The 22,801-nt window shown below is 40.6% G+C and overlaps 1 protein-coding gene across 3 annotated transcripts in view; it reads left to right on the top strand.

The window, feature by feature from the left end:
- The window catches only part of LOC143172018 (synaptic vesicle glycoprotein 2C-like), a 161,832-nt gene extending 145,626 nt beyond the window's left edge, over positions 1 to 16,206 (top strand). For all 3 annotated transcript variants that reach the window (XM_076361232.1, XM_076361231.1, XM_076361233.1), the window contains 2 exons: positions 725 to 884; positions 14,993 to 16,206. In XM_076361232.1, coding sequence (XP_076217347.1) covers positions 725 to 884; positions 14,993 to 15,176 — 344 coding nt within the window. In that variant the 3' untranslated portion in view covers positions 15,177 to 16,206. The remainder of the gene's footprint in view (positions 1 to 724; positions 885 to 14,992) is intronic.
- The last annotated feature ends 6,595 nt before the right edge of the window (positions 16,207 to 22,801 follow it).

Genomic DNA, 22,801 nt, shown 5'->3' with positions numbered 1-22,801 from the left:
CAAAGGGGTCTGTAACCAGTTCTGCTATGTCACGTTATCAGTCATTGGTCTTCCACACTGATATTACAAGACTGCAATTTAGGCATTTGGGATGAGATTTTGGAGTGTTGACCATTGGCTTGTCTTTGCTCTAACTGAAAGGAAAGCAAAATATATACAGATGACCCTCCATTTGTGAAGCAGCTCCTAGGAAGAGTCAGCAGTCCTTTGCCTGTTATCTACTTTGCAAAGTAACACAGCTGAAAGATATCTACTGTGGATTATCTGCAATCACAAATCTGTTTTCATTTTACTTAAATAACTATGTGGTAGTTCATTATGTTCATTTTCTAGGAGAATATTTCTATATAAATGCAATTCCCACTCAGTGTTTTCGTTACTACAATATATGAATGAGTTTCATGTGATTGCAGAAGATGATGAATGAAGAAGAATAAGGGTAGTTTTTCCCAGGTAGATTGCTTTGGGAGTTCAGAGAGGGTTCCAGCTTAATACTTTATTATATATACTAATGTTTGAGGAGTTATGTTTTTTTTCCCTGAGCCCCTTATAATGTTTGTCTGCCTGACTGGTCTTACCAGCAGAGGATGTCTCTTTAGTTTTTAACTCAAATATATGGGTAAATTATTTAGCTACATTGTGTGAATAGAAACATTTGATACAACAAACATTGTTCTTTAAATACAGCTCCACTTAGTGTTCGTTTCATCTGTCTTGTACCTAGGTGGTTCCATGGTTCTTTCTGGCATAAGCTGTTTTTTCCTGTGGTTTGGGACCAGTGAATCCATGATGATAGGTATGCTGTGCCTCTACAACGGTCTCACCATCTCAGCGTGGAACTCTCTTGATGTCGTTACTGTGGAGCTGTATCCTACAGACAGAAGGTACGTACAGATGCATCTCCATTAACCTTGCTGACTCTATCTCTACGTACCAGTAGAAATGGTAAATAGAAATGGTTAAGTATGAGGTTTACAGTGGTAGTGATGTTTTGAGTGGGCTGAACGAATAGTTTGTCTTATGAGTAACAAGGGGGAAGGAAATAATCAAAAAGATTATTTTTTTAGTTATTTGGTATGTATTTCGCATCAAATATCACCTAATCGGGAAAATACCACAAATGTAGTTTCATATGGAAAAAAAAAAAAAGGTCTAACTGCTACTCTCATTTAAAACACAGCTAATGAATAGTATTTCTGAAAACAGTTATGGAATATTTTTGGGTTTCCCCTAGTGCAACTAGCTATGATGGCAACAGTTGGTCCAAAATAGCAATATAGCTGCATTTGTCTGTTGGCTGTGAAATGGTGGGGATGATAATAAAAAATCACTCTCTGGAGCTGAACAGCATCTTCTGGAAGAGACTGTGGGCTTGAACCATGCCGAGCCGTTAATCAGTCTGCTACGAATTTGTATGCAAGGTCACTAGGAGTCTGTATGTACCCATCATGTTCCCCTTCTGAGGGGAACAGAGGGCCCTATATGCCGACCGGACCTGTCCCACAGGGAAGTCTGCTGCCTCCCTGGGGCCCGGGTCAGAGACATCACTAGGAAGCTCCCTGGTCTGGTACGGCCTTCCGATTACTACCCGCTGTTGGTTATACAGGCTGGCAGTGATGAGGTTGCAGAGAGAAGTCCTGCAGTGATCAAAAGGGACTTCAGGGCACTGGGGCAACTGGTTGAAGGATCGGGAGCATAGGTAGTGTTTTCCTCTATCCCTACAGTGGCAGGGAAGAATACTGAAAGGAACAGGAAAACACACCTGATCAACACGTGGCTCAGGGGCTGGTGCGATCGGAGGAATTCTGGCTTTTTTAATCACGGGGAGGTTTACACGGCACCGGGCCTGCTGGCGGCAGATGGAGTTCAGCTGTCTCACAGGCGGAAAAGGATCATTGCTCATGAATTGGCGGGGCTCATTGAGAGGGCTTTAAACTAGGTTTGAAGGGGGAAGGGGATAAAACCAGGCTCGCTAGAGATGAGCCTAGGGGTAGCATGCCAATGCTGGGGGCGAAATTGATAGCCCAGCTCAAGTGCATCTACACCAATGCACGCAGCATGGGCAGCAAACAGGAGGAGCTGGAAGCCGTTGTGCAGCGGGAGAGATATGACTTAGTCGCCATCACAGAAACATGGTGGGGTGACTTTCACGATGGGAGTGCTGCAATGGATGGCTATAGACTCTTCAGAAGGGACAGGCGAGGAAGGAGAGGCGGTGGGGTGGCCCTGTATGTTAGGGAGTGTTTTGATTGTCTAGAGCTCAACGATTGTGATGATGATACGGTCGAGTGTTTATGGGTAAGGATGAGGGGGAAGGCCAACGAGGCAGATATCCTGCTGGGAGTCTGTTATAGACCACCCAACCAGGATGAAGAGGCAGACGAAATATTCTATAAGCAGCTGGGAGAAGTCTCACGATCGCTAGCCCTTGTTCTCGTGGGGGACTTCAACTTCCCGGACGTCTGCTGGAAATACAACACGGCAGAGAGGAAGCAGTCTAGGAGGTTCCTGGAGTGTGTGGAAGACAACTTCCTGACACAGCTGGTAAGTGAGCCTACCAGGGGAGGTGCCTCACTCGACCTGCTGTTTACTAACAGAGAAGGACTGGTGGGAGATGTGGTGGTTGGAATCCGTCTTGGGCTTAGCGACCATGAAATGGTAGAATTCTCGATTCTTGGTGAAGTAAGGGGGGCCAGGAAAACCGCAACCATGGACTTCCGGAGGGCAGACTTTGGCCTGTTCAGGACGCTGGTTGAGAGAGTCCCTTGGGCGACAGTCCTGAAGGGCAAAGGGGTCCAGGAAGGCTGGACGTTCTTCAAGAAGGAAGTCTTAAAGGCGCAGGAGCAGGCTGTCCCTGTACGCCATAAGAAGAACGGGCGGGGAAGACGACCGGCCTGGCTGAACGGGGAGCTCTTGCTGGGACTCAGGAAAAAAAGGAGAGTTTACCCCTTGTGGAAGAAGGGGCAGGCGACTCAGGAAGAGTACAGGGATCTCGTTAGGTCATGCAGAGAGGAAATGAGAAAGGCAAAAGCCCAGCTAGAATGCAATCTGGCCGCTGTCGTTAAAGACAACAAAAAAAGTTTTTACAAATATATTAATGACAAGAAGAGAGCCAAGGAGAATCTCCATCCTTTATTGGATGCAGGGGGGGAACATTGTCACCGAGGATGAGGAAAAGGCTGAGGTACTCATTGCCTTCTTTGCCTCAGTCTTTAACAGGCAGACCAGTTTTCCTCAGGGTACTCGGCCTCCCGAGCTGGAAGACAAGGACGGCGAGCAGGATGAACCCCCCATAATCCAAGAGGAAGCAGTTAACGACCTGCTACGCCACCTGGATGCTCACAAGTCTATGGGGCCGGATGGGATCCACCCGAGAGTGCTGAGGGAGCTGGTGGAGGAGCTTGCCAAGCCACTCTCCATCATTTATCAGCAGTCCTGGTTAACGGGGGAGGTCCCGGACGACTGGAGGCTTGCCAATGTGACGCCCATCTACAAGAAGGGCCGGAAGGAGGATCTGGGGAACTATAGGCCTGTCAGCCTGACCTCGGTGCCGGGGAAGATTATGGAGCGGTTCATCTTGAGGGCGCTCACAAGGCATGTGCGGGACAACCAGGGGATCAGGCCCAGCCAGCACGGATTCATGAGAGGCAGGTCCTGCTTGACCAACCTGATCTCCTTCTATGACCAGGTGACCCGCCTAGTGGATGAGGGAAAGGCTGTGGATGTGGTCTACCTGGACTTCAGTAAGGCCTTTGACACCGTCTCCCACAGCATTCTCCTAGAGAAGCTGGCTGCTCACGGCTTAGACAAGTGTACTCTTTGCTGGGTAAAAATCTGGCTGGACGGCCGGGCCCAGTGAGTTGTGGTGAAGGGAGTTAAATCCAGTTGGTGGCCGGTCACGAGCGGTGTTCCCCAGGGCTCAGTTTTGGGGCCGGTCTTGTTCAATATCTTTATCAATGATCTGGATGAGGGGATTGAGTGCACCCTCGGTAAGTTTGCAGACGACACCAAGTTGGGCGGGAGTGTTGATCTGCTCGAGGGTAGGAAGGCTCTGCAGAGGGACCTGGACAGGCTGGATCGATGGGCCGAGGCCAACTGTATGAGATTCAACAGGGCCAAGTGCTGGGTCCTGCACTTCGGCCACAACAACCCCATGCAGCGCTACAGGCTTGGGGAAGAGTGGCTGGAAAGCTGCCTGGCGGAAAAGGACCTGGGGGTGCTGGTCGACAGCCGGCTGAACATGAGCCGGCAGTGTGCCCAGGCGGCCAAGAAGGCCAATGGCATCCTGGCCTGTATCAGAAATAGTGTGGCCAGCAGGAGTAGGGAAGTGATCGTGCCCCTGTACTCGGCACTGGTGAGGCCGCCCCTTGAATACTGTGTTCAGTTTTGGGCCCCTCACTACAAGAAGGACGTCGAGGTGCTGGAGCGTGTCCAGAGAAGGCAATGAGGCTGGTGAAGGGTCTGGAGAACAAGTCTTATGAGGAGCGGCTGAGGGAACTGGGGTTGTTTAGCCTGGAGAAAAGGAGGCTGAGGGGAGACCTCATCGCTCTCTACAACTACCTGAAAGGAGGTTGTAGCGAGGTGGGTGTTGGTCTCTTCTCCCAAGTAACTAGCGATAGGACGAGAGGAAATGGCCTCAAGTTGCGCCAGGGGAGGTTTAGATTGGACGCGAGGAAAAATTTCTTTACTGAAAGAGTGGTTAAACATTGGAACAGGCTGCCCAGGGAAGTGGTTGAGTCCCCATCCCTGGAAGTATTTAAAAGACATGTAGATGAGGCGCTTAGGGACATGGTTTAGTGGGCATGGTGGTGTTGGGTTGACGGTTGGACTCAATGATCTTAGAGGTCTTTTCCAACCTCAGTGATTCTATGATTTTATGATTCTGTGGTCATTAAGCAGATACAAAAACATCTCAGGCACTGCTCCTGACCCTTCAAGGCTCTTGCAGAAATGCTCAGGACAGTTTTCATTTCCTGCAAGCATTGCTGCTAGACAACATAGGGGGTTTTTTGACATACAGGGTACTCCTTAACACTGATCTTGTCACTGAATGGACTGAAGGAAGAACAGTTGAGTCATATGCCATTTTATGTCAAGTGTAAAAATATAAAAGCCACATTTTCTTGAATAGGCTGGGATCTCCCCCCCCTCGTTAAAGAAATTCTGTGTAAAATTGTCCAGATTCCTGCCAAGGGGCAGCGTGTCCTTTCTCTTATCACAGTGCTATTCATTATGGCATTCACCAGAAGTTTCAAATATGGTGAAAAAAATTTTCAGTTTATATATGTGTGATACCTTGCTGGCAAGTCGAAGTTTTTGGACACAGGTGCAACTGGCTTTGGTATTGTCCATTAGGAGAGGAAGACTGTAGACTGGCTTCTCTGTTTTCTTTTCATTGGCATTTAAAAAAATATATGCTTCTTCACACAAGAAATGTATCTCCATTGTTGTGGTTGTATCAAATAACCATACTAGGGTATTTATGAATCCAAAGCACTAAGCTTTAATATTAAGCACTACTGTTTTTATTATACCTCAGGAAATTGCTCTTCTGGCAAGAATTATTCCATCAGCCAAACTCTATGATATAATTCTAATAAATATCCTTTAGAAATAGCTATCTTCTTGACATTCCTGAATGTAGTGGGCACAAATATTTTCTTAAAATGAAGTAAAGAAAAATAATTTAAAAAGCCATTGATGTTAACGGAGGAAAAAATGATCATTACTACTAGAAATGATAAAAAGAATGTAACTGATATCTATTCTAGGGCATCTGAATTTTGTAGATAATAGCTGTTTTTAAGTTTCTGCTAGCTTTGGGATTGTAGCAAGTTTTTCCCCATTTTCCTTTTTAAAAAGCTTATGTGTACAATAATAGCTATATTGAATTCCACCTCAAAAATTTACTTGCAGCTGAGTTGTTGGGGTTTTTTTCACAACAACTCAGATAGAAAACTTGTCATTTTATATTATCAATATAAAAAGGCTGATAGGCCAAATCTACCTTTGTCTGTAAAGACATTGCTGACATATACTGAAGATGAGATTTTTTTTTTTTTCCCCCCCAAAAGTTCTGGTTCCATCACTGCCAGTTTTTGCCAGTTGGGTTATAAGTAAACAAGCAATTCTAAAAGTCTCTTCCTATACATGTCTCTTTTAGATTGGGGCAAAGCTTCTTCATGCTTCATAGAACTATTTGAAAATTAATACCTTCAGGGACTCAAATAGGCTGTTTCCCACAGTTTTTCCTCTGATATTTTTTTTGTCCAGACCAGCTACAGTTTAACAGCCACCATTACCCACCTCTGATGGCCCAGTCTTTCCTTCTAAGACTCCTCTGATCTCCATAGCCTGGCATGACTTGCCACAGTTTGCTGGGAATTTCCAGGTTCTGCAAGTAGCAGTAGGGCTGAACAGCCTTTCCAGGCATATATGGTAAACGAAGCTGCCTGATCTGTTTTTGCATACGAGGTCCTTCATACTTAAGATGATGTGCTCCACTTTCACTTTAAAGCTGCATCCAGAATTAATCCGGTCCTGAAACTGGCTTCCAGTTTTCCCTCAAAAGGCGATCTAGGCACAACAATTTTGCTCACTGTGTCACCATTTTACTATTCCAATATGTACTTTTTCCTTACTCCCAACCAGTGAAATGACCACAAACCAGCAGCAAAGTGCAGCTGAAGGTTGGGCTGGAAGAAATGTGTGTGGATGAGTGTTGTGGTTTAACCTGGCAGGCAGCTAAACACCACACAGCTGTTTGCTCACTCCCCCCCACCGCCCAGTGGGATGGGGGAGAGAATTGGGGGGAAAAAAAGAGTAAAATTCATGGGTTGAGATAAAGACAGTTTAATAGGACAGAAAAGGAAGGGAAAATAATCCTAATAATAATGATAAAAGAATATACAAACTAAGTGATGCGCGATGCAATTGCTCACCACCCGCTGACTGATGCCCAGCCAGTTCCCGAGCAGCAGTCACTGCCCCCTGGCTAACTCCCCCCAGTTTATACACTGAGCATGATGTCATATGGTATGGAATACCCCTTTGGCCTGTTTGGGTCAGCTGTCCTGTCTGTGCCCCCTCCCAGCTTCTTGCTGGCAGGGCCTGAGAAGCTGAAAAGTCCTTGAGTAGTGTAAGCACTACTTAGCAACAACTAAAACATCAGTGTGTTATCAACGTTATTCTCATACTGAATCCAAAACACAGCACTGTACCAGCTACTAGGAAGGAAATTAACTCTATCCCAGCCGAAACCAGGACAGGAAGGAGGCCAGTTCACACTACAATGCACAAGAGACCAGGCTGGACAGCTCCTCCTTTTCCTCCTGCACAACTCCTCATGGAAACCAGCCACTTGCCAAACTGCTGGGGCTTTGCCAGTGTCATGCAGGGTAGTACAAAAGGTGTTTCATAAATTGCACTCTAGGTTATTTATGGGTCATACTGGCTTTTTGCCAGGTAGGGGTGTGGTGAGCAATTTGGAAATGTTCAGTGTATATGATACATGAGACATGTTTGTTTCCTCTTCATCAGCTGCCTGCAGGGCAGAGTTAAGGTTGCTTCAAAATCTTAACAGGTTTGGATTCTGTATGCATTCAAAGTCCCCTACATATTTACATTTTAATTTACTTAATCACCTCAAATCCAGGGATAAGTAGTTTGTCCTAAATTCTTGATAAGTACTTTCAAACTTTATGCCATTGTAGCGTAGCTTTTGTCTGCATATTCTTTATAAAACCTCAGTTGATTTGCACAACTGCTAAAATAAGAGATGTTAGAGACTGTATAGATTTCAAATGGTTCTCAGGTAGATGAAGAAGTTACGTTAAAAGATGATGATATGTTACCAGTGCTAGTCATAGGTAGGTTTCTGTCTTCCAGATGGTGGTAATGAATAATCTTTTAATAATATTATTTAATTTTTTTTACTTTTCAATACACAAATTTTAAAGGACACTCATGATGACTAGCTAATTTCCAATAAGCAAGTAAATTAATCCAGCTCCGCAATGTAAAGAACTTGTATTATCTCATCTTTTGTCTCATCTTTTCTCTTGTCTTTTGTCTTATCTTAATGGCCTGTGTTATCCTGGATTGCTCAGCAGTCAGCTGGTTCTGAAAAGTCTTTGGTCGGTTGTGACCCTCTTGAAAGCCAAACCAAACTATTCCATAGCCATGGAAGCTCTGCTCTAAAGGAGAGTTATTAAACGTCTTGCAAGTATTTCTGAGTGCTCCTAGAGTCATTTCCTACTCTTTCATAAACTTTCTGTATTTTCAGAACACTACTTTGAAAGAAGGTGATGTAGAAATTGAGGCACAGAGGAAAAAGATATTTTTAAAAATTACTTTAGGTGCCCAATTTGACACATGTGGTACCTATGATCCCAGTCACTGAGCATTTTAGAAGAGGGAATGGGGCGAAAGTATAACTTCCACTGCAGCTATAAGTGCTCAGCACTTCAGCAACACAAACCTGAAGGTGCTAAGCTGAGCACACAGAAAATGTAAAATGCATACTTAATGACCGTTTAGTTAGCTTTAAGTGACTTGCTAGTATCATATAGGAATTCTGTGGCAGGAGCAGGGATTGTATCCTTTCTCCTGACAGCACTCAAGTACCTTAACCATGAGACTCTGCTTTCTCATCTTGCAGTCCCCAACCTTATTCACAGTGCACCTTTCAACTTCTGCAACAGATGAGGGAAACCAAGTTTCCTTCACTACATACATGTTTTATCCCTCAAGCTCTCTTTGTTCTGTGCATTGGCAGAGTAATGCAGAAAAAAATATTGCGTGATGAGGTAATTATAGAATGCGTTGTAATGTGTGTGCCCAAGGGGCTTGCAATAACATTGCACAATTTCCTAGCTCTGCCTGTAGTACAAATATGAATGGAAGAGAGTTAAAATTCTCTGAAGAAGTAATATTTAGGAGATTTTTATGACTTTAAAATGCAATCGTTACTTTCACATAAATGATAAATATCTTCTTGTGAACTAACTTAGGAAGCACCAACTTTATAAGCCAAGACTCTTGTCAAGGAGTGGATACAACAAATAAGCCAAACCTAAACAGAAAGTGGAATAGAAATAGGTCATCTCCTTGTATCTCCCGCAGAGTAAATCAAGGTCAGATTGCATCATAACCAACAATTCATCGGTTTTACTACAGCTGCCAGACACATCTGGGTTTGAATCTTGGCCAGGAATATTTAGAATTCAAGGTGTGCTATAAAATGAAGTCATCCTGGTTTGCCTTTTTTAATACCTCTGAAATAAGTTCATAAGGGTTTGGTCATAATTAAGAAATAAGTCACCTATCTTCAGTTCATTATATTTATCTTTTGCTCCTCTTCTTGAGCCCTGAGAATTTGTCCCCAGAGTAATAAACATTATTCATGGGGTATCTCAAATACAACTTTTTATTGTTGTGGCTGTCAGAAGAGAAGTTTTCTATTCTTTTGAGTCATAACAGCAGTCATGAACTTACAGTAGACTTCCTGACAGCTATTTTCTACTGCCATCCTGTGGATGTGGTTCAACTGCATTTTGCTGAAATTTCATGTTGATGTTTTTAAGGCATGAAATGCTGAACCTGTGCAATTCCTTAGGCAGTAGACCAAGGCAGGAAGGCAAATTTCACGGTTTTACTTGCACACTGAGTGCTCTAATTGGCCAGGCTATAATATGCATCTATGTACTCATTTTTTAAAAGATCTGAAAATGTCTGGACATTAGAAAATTGTCCATAGCACACTCAGAAACTCTGTTTTCATAGCCTTTGCATATTATCAACATCCACATAAATGGGATTCAGAGATTTTTGTGAAGTGCTGGATAGGCTCGGCACTAGCTCTGGCAAGAAGGTTATGAAATATCTGTGCTACACATTCAGTAGCACTCCACTGCAGGACAACGAAGTTGTTAGGTGCTCTGACTATCAGCAGTGGAAAGGTGAGCCTGAAATATTTTATGTAGGAATATAAGCACCTGGTCTAAGAAGGAGCATATGTGGCAACCAGGAAACAAGCTCTTTTAATCTAAAGGCTTGGATAATATCTCTATTTTTAACTGTTTGGATTCTTGCTATTTGTTATGTGGGGCTTAGGTGAAAGGAAGCTAAGTATTTTAATTTGTCACAGCTTTCCCAGCACCAGAAGTCAAATACATTTGGGAAAATTCCTTCTCTAACATTCAGCTTTCTCTCAGACCTGACACATTTATAGGACTTCTGCATTTTTCTTCTATCAATACTAAAATCTGTAACTTTTTTTTTGTTCTTGAGGCAAGCCCAAATTGATTCATCAGCATTGTCTTACTGATGTGCTTGAAGGATTTGTTGACATTCTCTAGCTGGACAAGGGATTCTTGCTACCAAACTCCCTTGGCCAATGATGAGGATTGCTCATGGAGTCAAAAAGACGTTTTTGTGCCAGTGCTTTACCCAATAACTGATCAACATAACAGAAATTTGTGTATATAGTAATGGCCTTATGCCTTTGAATTCTTTTCACTTAATTCATTCATGATGCTGAGATGACACGTCACATATCTTTGATCATTTGCAGACTTTCCATACATTCTAGCACTTTCCTGAAACACTGTAGCAAAGACTGTATTTGTGCTGCAAGAGGAAAACTGCACTCATATATGTATTTGTATTGCAGCATATATATTGCATGGCTATTTTTACTCCTTGGATTCATAGAATGACTTATGAAGGTATGAATTCATACAGATTTTAGCTGATTTGAATTGCAAACACTGTTCAAAGAAAGATGATTATAAACCAACAAGTCTGAATTTGCTATCCCTAGAGCTCAACAGTTTGCTCAATGACTTTTTTCTGAGTATTAGTGCACAACAAATTCACATTCAAACATAGTATTAAAACTTAAGGATATGAAGGCAGAAGATTGAACAGTGACAATGCTTTTCAGGTACAGGTCACAACAACATTTTACTTAAGCCTGTAAAAATGTTCCTGCCAATGATGTGCATATTTTAGGCAAAAGGACATGCCTGAAAACTGCTTAAGATCAAAAGATTGAGCTTCTGCTGGGTTGTTGTCCTGGTTTCGGCAGGGATAGAGTTAATTTCCTTCCTAGTAGCTGGTACAGTGCTGTGTCTTGGATTTAGGACCAGAACAATGTTGATAACGCACCGATGTTTTAGTTGTTGCTGGTTTTTTTTCCTGTTACAGTTATTTGGGAGCAAGTTTGGTTTTACATCAGTACTGGCAGCTGAAGAAATTATTTACATGTGCAGACATTGATCACAACCAGTCACCACTATAACTTTAGAAATACTTTCTGTGCATAAACAAGGCCGAAATTGGAACAGTTCTGACTCTTCCTCTCTCCTTCTTTCCCTGACTTGTTCAAAATAGCTGTAGCCTGTTATTACCCTATCAGATAGACTCTGTTTTCCAGGCTAGCTGTGTTGTCTTTAACCTTTTCCTACCTGTTTGGGATAAAGTCTACTTTCATAGAATCATTTAGGTTGGAAAAGACCCTTAAGAGCATCGAGTCCAACCATTAACCTAACACTAACAAGTCCACCACTAAACCATGTCCCTAAGCACCACATCTACACGTCTTTTAAATACCTCCAAGGATGGTCACTCAACCACTTCCCCAGGCAGCCTGTTCCAATGCTTGACAACCCTTTCGGTGAAGAAATTTTTCCTAATATCCAGTCTAAACCTCCCCTGGTGCAACTTGAGGCCGTTTCCTCTCATCCTATCACTTGTTACCTTGGGAGAAGAGACTGACACCCACCTTGCTACAAACTTTCAGGTAGTTGTAGAGGCCTATAAGGTCTTCCCTCAGCCTCCTTTTCTCCAGGCTAAACAGCCCCAGTTCCCTCATCCGCTCTTCATGAGACTTGTTCTCTAGACCCTTCACCAGCTTCGTTGCTCTTCTTTGGACACGCTCCAGCACCTCAATGTCTTTCTTGTAGTGAGTGGCCCAAAACTGAACACAGTATTTGAGGTGCAGCCTCACCAGTGCCAAGTACAGGGGGACAATCACTTCCCTAGTCCTGCTGGTCACGCTATTTCTGATACAAGCCAGGATGCTATTGGCCTTGGCTGCCTGGGCACACTGCTGGCTCATATTCAGCTGGCTGTCAACCAGTCTGTCTTCTTCCTGCTCCTTCTTCCTACCTGCGCTCTCATTCACCCTAGAAGATATGTCAGTCTGGAGCTCCTTCCCTGTCAGGAGCTTCTTCCAGTTCTGGTCAGCTTCCTCCAGGTATTCTTCTGATGCTCCACTTTATCTGCCCTTGTAGTACAGATGTTTCTGTGGTAGAGACTTGATCTTCTCATAGGCTTTGAAAGATTACTCCAGTAGGGTGGCTCTTTGCTGCTTCCTTCAGTGCATCTTCCACTCTTCCTTTGGACTGATTTCTCCAAAAGTCTTCCTAAAACTTGCTCATTCCTTCTCTGAGGAAGGAATTTTCAAGGAACTGCTGCAAATGTTTCTCTGTCAGAAAAGCTTCACAAGCAACACTTCCAAAGTTTCCTCATCTGCTGCTCTCAGCAGTGTGCAGCCCTCACTGGTCTGCACTGTTGGGCAGCAGAGTATGTCACTTTGAAGATGGTAACCTCCAGGATGTGCACATTTAGCTTTTTAGGCACTAAGTATTATGTAAGTACTGCAAGTTTAATCAAATTTAGAAAAAACAAGCAAGTAAGGGCTTTGACCATTCAGGAAGCATATTTGAGTCTCTTCTGCTTGTTTTTTCAACCAGTGTTTCTGGGTAGTTTCTGCTCTGCCATCCAAATGATCTTTCTCTCCTTCCTTAGATATCACAGATATTTCTTGTCGTGCAATATCTGGATGGGTACCATGTTTTACAAAAAGAGGAATTAAGATTACTTCAGGCAAAATCATAATTACTTTGCTAAATCTCAGATATTCTAAAGAGACTGAAATACTGCTGTCCATTGCAAGAGACATATAGCCAAAGTTCCAATAAATATATTATGGTTATAATCACCCAGCAAAAGAGACTAACTTGTGTCTTGTCCTGGGGTCAGAAAAGGCATATAATACATAGAGCTGACACTGGAACAGCAAGTATCGACTCTTATGATTTTACTTCCATAAGAAATGTTTTAGAGGGTTGACTTTGGTCTGCAACCATGGAGAAATGAATATTTAATGTTAACGGGGAAAAAAAACTTTTTGAAGGTATATTAACTAGTCTGTTCCATGACTTAATTCTGTCCTGCAAACATTCTGTTAACTGATTCAAGAATTTGACAGTCAAAGTACCATTATTTCAAATTAGCACACTTCTGAATCTTGTTCAGATTCTGAAGTTGACTCTGTGGATTAACTAGAGTTCAGCTTCTTAGAGCAAACTAGAGCCCTTTAGAAATATGCCAGAAGGATCTAGACCTACCTTCATCATTCTTTTGGTGCAGGGTCCTCAAATATACCAGAACTGGTATAATTCTGAAGCACAGCATGTCAGATACAGTCAGGGCATGGACAGTGCTGAAAACACCTATATCCCCATCAACTATACTAGACAAAGCTTTTGCCTCTCCCCCGGTATAAGACTTGGGTGTAGGACACTGAAGGGCCTGACTGATCAACACTGTTGAGATCCAATGACCAGATTTGCAGAAGAGCAGTGTAGGTGAACTAGTGACACTCTGGGCTGTGGACATGTCCATTGGTTGCTTGAGGGAGAGGATCTTTTCTCCCTTGATACCATGGTTTGCTGTTTTCAGAATAAAAAAATAGTGTTGTGAAGAACCTCAAGAGTTTATATCCTTGATCTCAGTTGGGATCAAGTCTGCTTACTTCAAGTTGATTCTCTGGGCTGCTCTTTAGGATCTCCAGTAGAAGTTCCTCAAACTTACTTAGGAATTCAGGCCGCATCCAAGCACAGGACTTCTTCCTTTCCCTCACGTGTACCTCAGTACAATAACTAGGGCTCTTTTTAGTCTCTCAGTCCATTAGTATTTCTGTTAATCCCTGCTGTTTAGACTGGGGGCTTTTTCCTTCTAATGGCAGTACTTAATATTAACAAGAAAGAAACGTTTTGTTCTGAAAAGAAGTTTCTATCCTCCTGATTCTTATTATTTTACCCCAGCGAGCACAGTGTGAGCTCTGCGTAGTCCTTCTCTCGCTTCTAAGAGATTTGAGAAATGTTAGAGATTCTACTATTGTACAGATATTTTTAAGACACTTTTGTTAGGACAAGGTTATTCCTGCAACTATGAATCATACAGTCATGTCAAAACACAATTTATTAAAATGATAGCAGTTTGCATAATACATCTACACACAGGTTACCAAATATCTAAAATACTAAATCCAGATTACTAAAATCACGCCTCTGCAATGCAAAAGCCCCTCTGAGTTACCAGTGTCATACTTTCTGTTGGCAATCTATTTCCTTTCCCTTTTCTCTAAAGTTTCTCAGATCTCTTCTGTACCAAGCAGGTTTTATTATGCCCCATTCTCTTTACCCCTAAGAGACAGTTATTCATTATTGTTGGAGGTCTAATTAGCCTTTTGAGAAAGCACTGGTTGAACATGTATACCACCTGTAAGAAATCCATTTCTATTCAGTACCCCACGATGATCATCCTTTTATTCTGATGACTTCCTTCCCAAATCACAAAGTAGCTCTCAAAAGATTCCCCACCTCCTGTCTCCCAGTCCAACACTTCAAATGTTACTGAATTTCCATTTGCAAGTCCTTTGTTCTAGTGTAGAGGTACAAAGTTATCTATTCAGTCATTCATTTCACATTTTGGTCCCTGAGGCAATAAAATGGATTTGCCTTAATAAAATGCTGTAGCAGCCGAGCTTTGATTTCACATTATAAAGAAAAGGTACAGAATCCTTGTTGGCATAAATTCTGTTTAAGATATTGGGGCTGTACTGATTTATTCCCATTGAGGGTTTGTCTCAAAGGCTTTACTCTTTCACCCATTTTTAACTTTATTCTGTTTTCTCTTCTAGGGCAACAGGCTTTGGCTTTTTGAATGCACTATGTAAAGCAGCAGCTGTACTTGGAAACTTAATATTCGGTTCCCTTGTTGGTATCACCAAAGCAATCCCTATTCTCCTTGCTTCTACTGTTCTAGTATGTGGAGGTCTGGTAGGACTTCGGCTTCCTGACACAAGAACCCAGGTGTTGATGTAACTGGAAAAGGCCATTTAGTATTTATTTCCTCCTTCATACAAATGTCAACTCTCCTGACTGATGGTTCAAAGGCTTCAGATTCTCAACACTTAGTAGAGTGCTCAGATGTCAGAAATCAAACTCAAAAGATACTTTGGAGTGGCAGAGATTTAGAAACCTCTGTGTGAAAGTTTTAAACTTCACTTTTGTTTGCTTTTGCATAAAACCATTTAACTTCAAACTGCAAAGCTACCTCTTAAAACACTTTCAATGACATGTCCAGGAAGGTAAAAACCATACTGATAATTAGATATTTAAAATACAAGCAGTCATATTATTTAAATATACATGCTAAATTTGGCCGTGGCATTGTGAGCTTTTGTAACAGTACAGACATGCAAGTCAATTAACAGTATTGGTGCAGAGAATGTTAATCTTGCATTTATCAATGCATGCAGCATTAACCAGGAAACTGTATAGACTTCATCAGTACTGAGAATACTGACCTTCTGTGGCTATGCTTAGATGGTAAAAGCTTGTGGCAATGCCTCTTTCTTGGGGAAACCCTTTTAGGTAGATTCAATCTAAAGTAAAGATTACCAACTACACCCTGTATTTGCTGAGGAGAAGGCAACAGCTACTGCAGGGAGATGAAAAGCCCATAATGGGTGAGCAGCAAAAAGAGAATAATAAAATAGGCACTTTCACTCTTTGCTGCTGGTCCTCCAGATTTTTTTTTTGTTTTCTTCTCACTTGTGGCACCTGGAATATTTTTGTCATTTTAAAACAGTGAATTTGTCTTACTCCAGGAGTGAATCAATGGAAACCAGTATTTATGTTGTTGTAAGTATGAATAAAGGAAGAATCAGGCCAGTGAACTATATAAAAAGTAAGATGTTTTCAGAAAAGTTTGTTTAGTATTTATACTTCTAATATATATTTCTTTGTCATAGAATGGTTATAAAAATATGTGGCTGTAGAATGCCACCTACTAAATTTAGTCAGGTCATAATTTCAACATAGAGTATAATGTAATTAACACATCTAAAAATATTTTTTTAAAATAATATCAAAACAAAGAAAAGCAATAATAAAAAACACCTTAATTATTTTCACAGTTTATACACTCCTTCATATAACCATTTACTCAGCTGATTTTTAATAGTTCTAGAGATATCTTACCATTTAACACTTTCAAACATCTATCTGAAAGGCCATTAAAAAAGAAGCCATGCCAAGGCTGTAGGAAGTGGTAATGTATTTATTAGACCAAGTGTAAGGATAGAGAGTAAATGGTAGTGAAGATATTCCTTCTAATCCATATGCTGTGAACTGTTCTGGATTACGATAAAGAGTTTCCCACCAATCCTACTGCTCTGTAAAAGGTTTTGGGATCTCTTTAAAATGTTAGCATTAAAAATTAAATATAGATACATCCATAAAACTAGCAGACAAAAGGGGCAGATCCTGTGATGACAGAAACTGGCATTGCTTTCAGTGGAGCTAAGACAACTTGTATCGGCTGATGAACTATCTGCAGTTTCAAGTTTCAAAGAAAAAACTTGGTATAAAACATAAGGGAAGACTTATCAGTATTTTTTCTAATTATGCCTGACAACATTTATTAGGTGGTTGAATCATTGCCAAAGAAATTAGGCTTTCAGATAAGGTCATCGTGTAGTAAGATAGTTTTGTTTGTTTTTTCTCCATGAATTTCTCTCTTGCTCATATATGTGAACTACTTACCTTTGGGTAGTAATATCTATCACTGCATTCTGTCAGTCATTGTCTTAGTTGTAATGAAAGAGTCAGTAAAAGACAGTCCACATAAGATGACCATTCATTACATTTAAAGTTCACTGTTTAATTTACTGAATCTGGAAGTTACATTTATTAACAAATGCCTGTGCTACACATTGTAGCACCAAAATGTTAGCCCAAGATGTGGTTTTCTGCTATTAACAAATGAGAAAAGTGGCTAAACTAAAAAAGCATGAGTACAGAAAACTAGTGGGGTTTTTTTGATGTTGATAATTTAAATATAATATAGTAAGAAACAAAGTTTAGGAAGTGTGTTTATTTTACAATATAAACAGTCAAAATATTTGAGAAAATATTTGATATTTAAATTTGATTTAAACACGTCTTAAATTTCTAAACTATGTTTAAAAAAAAAAAAAAAGGAGGAAGAATTATTTTTCACCAAGCCCCAGGTTAAGAACAAAATGCTGGCCTTAGTTTTGCATCTGTGGCTTTTGTCCACTAGTCATAGTCTTATTATTATTTCAAGGCTGTCTTCTCCAATGAGAATTATATTTGAGCACTGCTTTTCTGTGCCATTCATTAGTAGCATGTGTTCACCTCCTTGTACTTACTGTACATCTTATTTTGAAATCTGAAGCCTCTGTACATGTTTGGAGTAAACATCAACAGCAATGGTAAAATATTACATTGTCTTGCTATGCACTGTCCACTTAAAGTAGTATATTCTGTCCATCTCTGTATGCAATTCTGAAGAACATCCAGATCCAATACTTCATGCCACCTGACCAGTGTGGAGAAAATGGGCCACAGGAAAATAAGATTCAACTTTTGAGGCCTCTGGTTCAAGGCTAACATGCTAAAATCTCATTACATGTAAAATTAGGCTGATTTCAATTCTGGTTCTTATCTTAAATCCTGACCACATTGTAAGTATATGATTAAGTCTGGATGTAGTGAAGTGAGCAGCATGAGAGCCTACGTTGTGCTTTGAATATAGCAACAGCAGGGATTAGTAAAGATGAACAAAATGCCCAACAACATGGACCTTGCATGGTTTGGGATTAGAGTGAATGTTCTAAGGTAGGAAAAGGAAAGGAAGAAAAAAAAAAAAAGGAGGATAGTGGGTAGAAAAGGGAGAAAAAGTAAATGGAAGAGAAGGACAAAGAAAAAAAATCCATGAACATTTCCAACATATTAAACAAAACCTAAAGCTAGAATCTTCCTAGTGCAAGCCAGCATCAAAGCTGTTTGAACAATCAAGATGTTTGGGCTTGAGTGCAGTAAAGATTTATCCCATGAAGACAGAAGGAGTGAATGCAATTTCAAGCTATAAATACTTGGTTAGATAGGTACAATCCACAGGCTGGAACAGAAATATTTAATCTATGGAGATCTGTACACAAATGTTACTTAGGTTATAAGCAAAAGTGATTTGGCTGGTCTTTAATGAATCTTTTTTTTTTTTTTTTCCTCCAGCTTCCAAAGCAATTTCAGGTAATAAATATTGGACAGTAGGAATTAGAATAGAATATTTCAGTTGGAAGGGACCTACAATTATCAGCTAGTCCAACTGCCTGACCACTTCAGGGCTGACCAAAAGTTAAAGCATGTTATTAAGAGGCATTTGGACAATGCCCTTAAACACTGACAGGCACGGGGCATTGACCACCTCTCTAGGAAGCCTGTTCCAGTGTTTGACCACCCTCTCGGTAAAGAAATGTTTCCTAATGTCTCTTGGATCCTAAGGATCTGCTTTTTTGCTCAGCCTCTTACTTTCTGGTTTTGGACATCTACCACCTGCCACTCAGTTTTCACCAGTAGTCCTGACCAAGCAAGTTGAAGCTACTTGCTGCTAATGGACAGCACTCATAACTCATTGCAAGCATAGTATTCTGTAAGAGTCCAATGTCTTATATGTTGTTCCAGTGTCACCTAGCATTTCTCTCTGATAATGCTGCATATTTTCTAACTATGTATTTCTGATAATACGTCTTCTGTCCTCTTAATGTCTGCCTTGTAAATATACACCTGTCCCCCACTGGCTATGTGATAGAAATCATTTGTGAATCTCATGTAGGCCTGTCTTAACCAGTTAAAAAGTGATCCTTCAAAAGAAGAGGGTGGGGAAAAAAAAAAAAATGGAATCAAATTAAATGCAAACCATGAAGAGTAAGATTTCAAGGCCTAGAGTTCAATTATTTTTAATTTTGGCAGCTGTTTTCTTTAAATCCTAGCCTGCAGCTATATAATACTGTAGATTGTAAAGAATAAGTATTACACAGATAAAAGTGAATACATATACAGACACACATGTGGGTGTGGGTGAGTATACATGCATATATACGCACACCCCCCTACAACACAGGTGGATGTAAGACTTACAAACCATATTCTCAAAAATATTAAATACATGATTGTGTATACTGTCATGTTGGAATTGCTGATGTGAGAGAAATGTGTTCATTTAGCCCCTTTTTTTTAATATGAATAATTTTAGCCTGGCTTTTCCCTATGAATGCAATGTTTCCCAAACAGTAAAAGGGTTTTAAATAGCATTCCATGCTGCAAGCCTAATAAATCAACTGACAGCTTATTTTAGCCTTTTTCTACAGAATGTTATATATAGCATCCTGGCCTGCATCAGAAATAGTGTGGCCAGCAGGAGTAGGGAAGTGATCGTGCCCCTGTACTCGGCACTGGTGAGGCCGCCCCTCGAATACTGTGTTCAGTTTTGGGCCCCTCATTACAAGAAGGACATTGAGGTGTTAGAGTGTGTCCAGAGAAGGGCAACGAAGCTGGTGAGGGGTCTGGAGAACAAGTCTTATGAGGAGCGGCTGAGGGAACTGGGGTTGTTTAGCCTGGAGAAAAGGAGGCTGAGGGGAGACCTTATTATCGCGCTCTACAACTACCTGAAAGGAGGTTGTAGCGAGGTGGGTGTCAGTCTCTTCTCCCAAGGTAGCAAGTTGATAGGATGAGAGGAAATGGCCTCAAGTTGCGCCAGGGGAGGTTTAGATTGGACGTGAGGAAAAATTTCTTTACTGAAAGAGTGGTTAAACATTGGAACAGGCTGCCCAGGGAAGTGGTTGAGTCCCCATCCCTGGAGGTATTTAAAAGACATGTAGATGAGGTGCTTAGGGACATGGTTTAGTGGGCATGGTGGTGTTGGGTTGACAGTTGGACTCAATGATCTTAGAGGTCTTTTCCAACCTTAATGATTCTATGATTCTACATTGTATTAAAAATTGTTGTATTACCCTCAGCTGCATAACATTGTGACAACTAAATTGTATCTTATCCTTGTGACAATTTACTGTACATAAGTAGATTTTTTTTTAAGTGGGCAGTTTCCTTTGCAGTGTAATAATGTATGTGCAGAAGTCAGGCAGCAAGGATGAGGTACTGAAAGTAGAGCTCTTTGCCTTCACTGTAATTTATTGGCATTGTCAGGTTACTGATTTTCTTAAAAACTTGTTAGCATCTTCTAATGCTGAGGAACAGAAGGAAAAAAAATGTATTCTTTTGTTGTTTTTCGTGAGCTATTTTCTGCTTCCAGTTTCTCCTACTAAACTTCCACTCAAATTGCCAACTGGTCTGAGCCAACTAGGATTATAATTTTTTCAAACTGTCTTTAGTGTACAAAAGCGCAGGTGTGTTAGTGTGCATATGTCAAGGAAATCATAACCATTTCTGACAGTTTCCATTTCTTAATGCGAGGAAACATGTACATATTGTATATATGGTAATGAGATACCTTGAAGTCAAATCCCCATTTATACATGCTTACTTCCAGATCTACTAATCTGCAACAAGATTTTGGCAATGGTCCTGACCTCTCTTTCTTTCTTTGTTTTCTTTACTGCTGTGTGTGATCTCCTGTAATGCAGGTTACAGTCATCACTATTGTATATATGTGTTTGCATGTGTGTGCATTGATACATTCTCTTTTTTAGAGTTCTGAATTTTTCATTTCAAGTCCAGATAGTACAATTGTGAACTCATCTTTCCAGTATGCTCCTCTGTGTCAGATTGCTAACTTCCAAAATGTTTGATCAAGTGTTTTAAGTCCCCTGAGGAAAGCTGTCTGTATACTTGTGAAAGGGCATGCTCTGTGTAGGATGACTGTGTACGGTATAAATCTATAAAATGTGGAAGTGTTTATAAATTTATCTGCCAAATAGTTATCATCCATGTAATAAATGCAAAGTTATTTAGTGTACATCAGATTAATAAAGGGACATTTTTTTCTCCGCTATATTCAAATAAAGATTTGTTCTCTGTAATGAATACATCAGGGGTGTGTGTGTGATGATAGCCAGAACATCATTCTTCACTACTCACAAAATACTGAAAACAGTTGTTTTACCTTAATAGTTCTTTTACAAATGCTCTCTATGTATCTCATCTTCAGTGCCTGTAATAGAGGTTGAACATGTATTAAAAGAAAACATGGAACAATAAAGTTAAAGAAATGTAAATAACCATTAAAAAAAAGACAGTAAAAATTGCTATGGTTGCAAGAGACAAAGTTCTCCTTCAGGTAATCATCTGAGATTCATATTTTTATGGTATATAATTGCACAAAACAGAAATTTGCTCTTTCACTACATAACTTCACTGCAGGGGTATGTTATCACTCACAGGGTATAATCTAACTTTGTGTGAAAAGCATACTGCTGCAAGGTGTAATGATCCATGGATCCAAAAGGCCAATAGGAATTTATACAATAAACTATGGTTCCATAAGAAATTGGTATCCACAAAAAAACCCAAACAAACAAAAAACTGAAGCAGCACTGCAATATTAGTTCTTCATTGTGGTAGCTTTAAAATAACAAAAAACTGCTGAGTTAGTTATATTCTGCCATCTCCATGGCTGGATTGGAAATACATTTCCAAATATAGATTATTCCAAACAGATGATGGACTAAGCAAAGCACGTGAGCCTTTTCAGCTGTGTCACCAACAGGGAAAAGTTAAGCGACATGTAAATTGAAGTGTTTTTCAGCTCATGCAAGAGCACTGACTGCAAAACCCAACAACCAAGGACACGTGATTTTGTGACTGTCCTTTGGCAATTGGAGTTTTTTCTATTTGTGGTACAGTATAGAAAAAACATTCTTCATTTTTTAAGTATAACCAACAGAAGTACTAATCCATATTTTAAGCCTGCTTAGATCTACACCCTCATCTACCTGTGTGTGAAGGGTTTTTTTAGTATAACTATACTACTCTCTTCCTCTAGTAGAGATGAAGCTTTTATGCCTGTGTCTCCTAGTCTCGTTCTGGGAAGAAATCAACCTCTTTTGTGTAGAAGATAAGATAACAATCCAAAAGGGAGTGCGGGAGAAGATTTGCACATATTCTTCATAGCTACCTTTCAGAAACTTTACCTAATCTCCAGAAAACCTTCAGTAGCAGGGCAATCTTGTGTCGGAGCACATCATCCTGCAAAAAGGACACTCCTGCTTGTAGGACTGCATTTCTCCGAAGAATTTTGCAGGCATATGTGTGTAAGCTCCTGGCTGACACAGTTATGCTAGGAAAAAGGTGATACTTAATTCAGACAGAGCATTGGATGCTTAACTTAGAGCTCTGTGTGTGTGTGTCTATATATTGTGTGAGACAACACAAGTACATAGAGACTGTGGATGCAAATGTAAGAGGAGGAGGCAGCATTTTGTGGTATGCGGCATTGTGTATACCTGAGACCAAATGTTAAGATAGATCATGTGCATCCTCCATATGTCTTGCTTTCCACTAGGATGTAATCTAGACTATGATTATTATTTAATCCATTGCAATTGTAAAGTTATGCACATGATATATTAGGCTGATGTGAGATCAGTATCTAATTCAAACTGCTCCCCATCCCATTTAGTCAT

The sequence above is a fragment of the Aptenodytes patagonicus genome, chromosome W (assembly GCF_965638725.1).
Source record: "Aptenodytes patagonicus chromosome W, bAptPat1.pri.cur, whole genome shotgun sequence".
Lineage (NCBI taxonomy): Eukaryota > Metazoa > Chordata > Aves > Sphenisciformes > Spheniscidae > Aptenodytes > Aptenodytes patagonicus.
The sequence above is the reverse complement of the archived record's forward strand: the minus strand, read 5'-3'. Positions and strand labels throughout refer to the sequence as shown.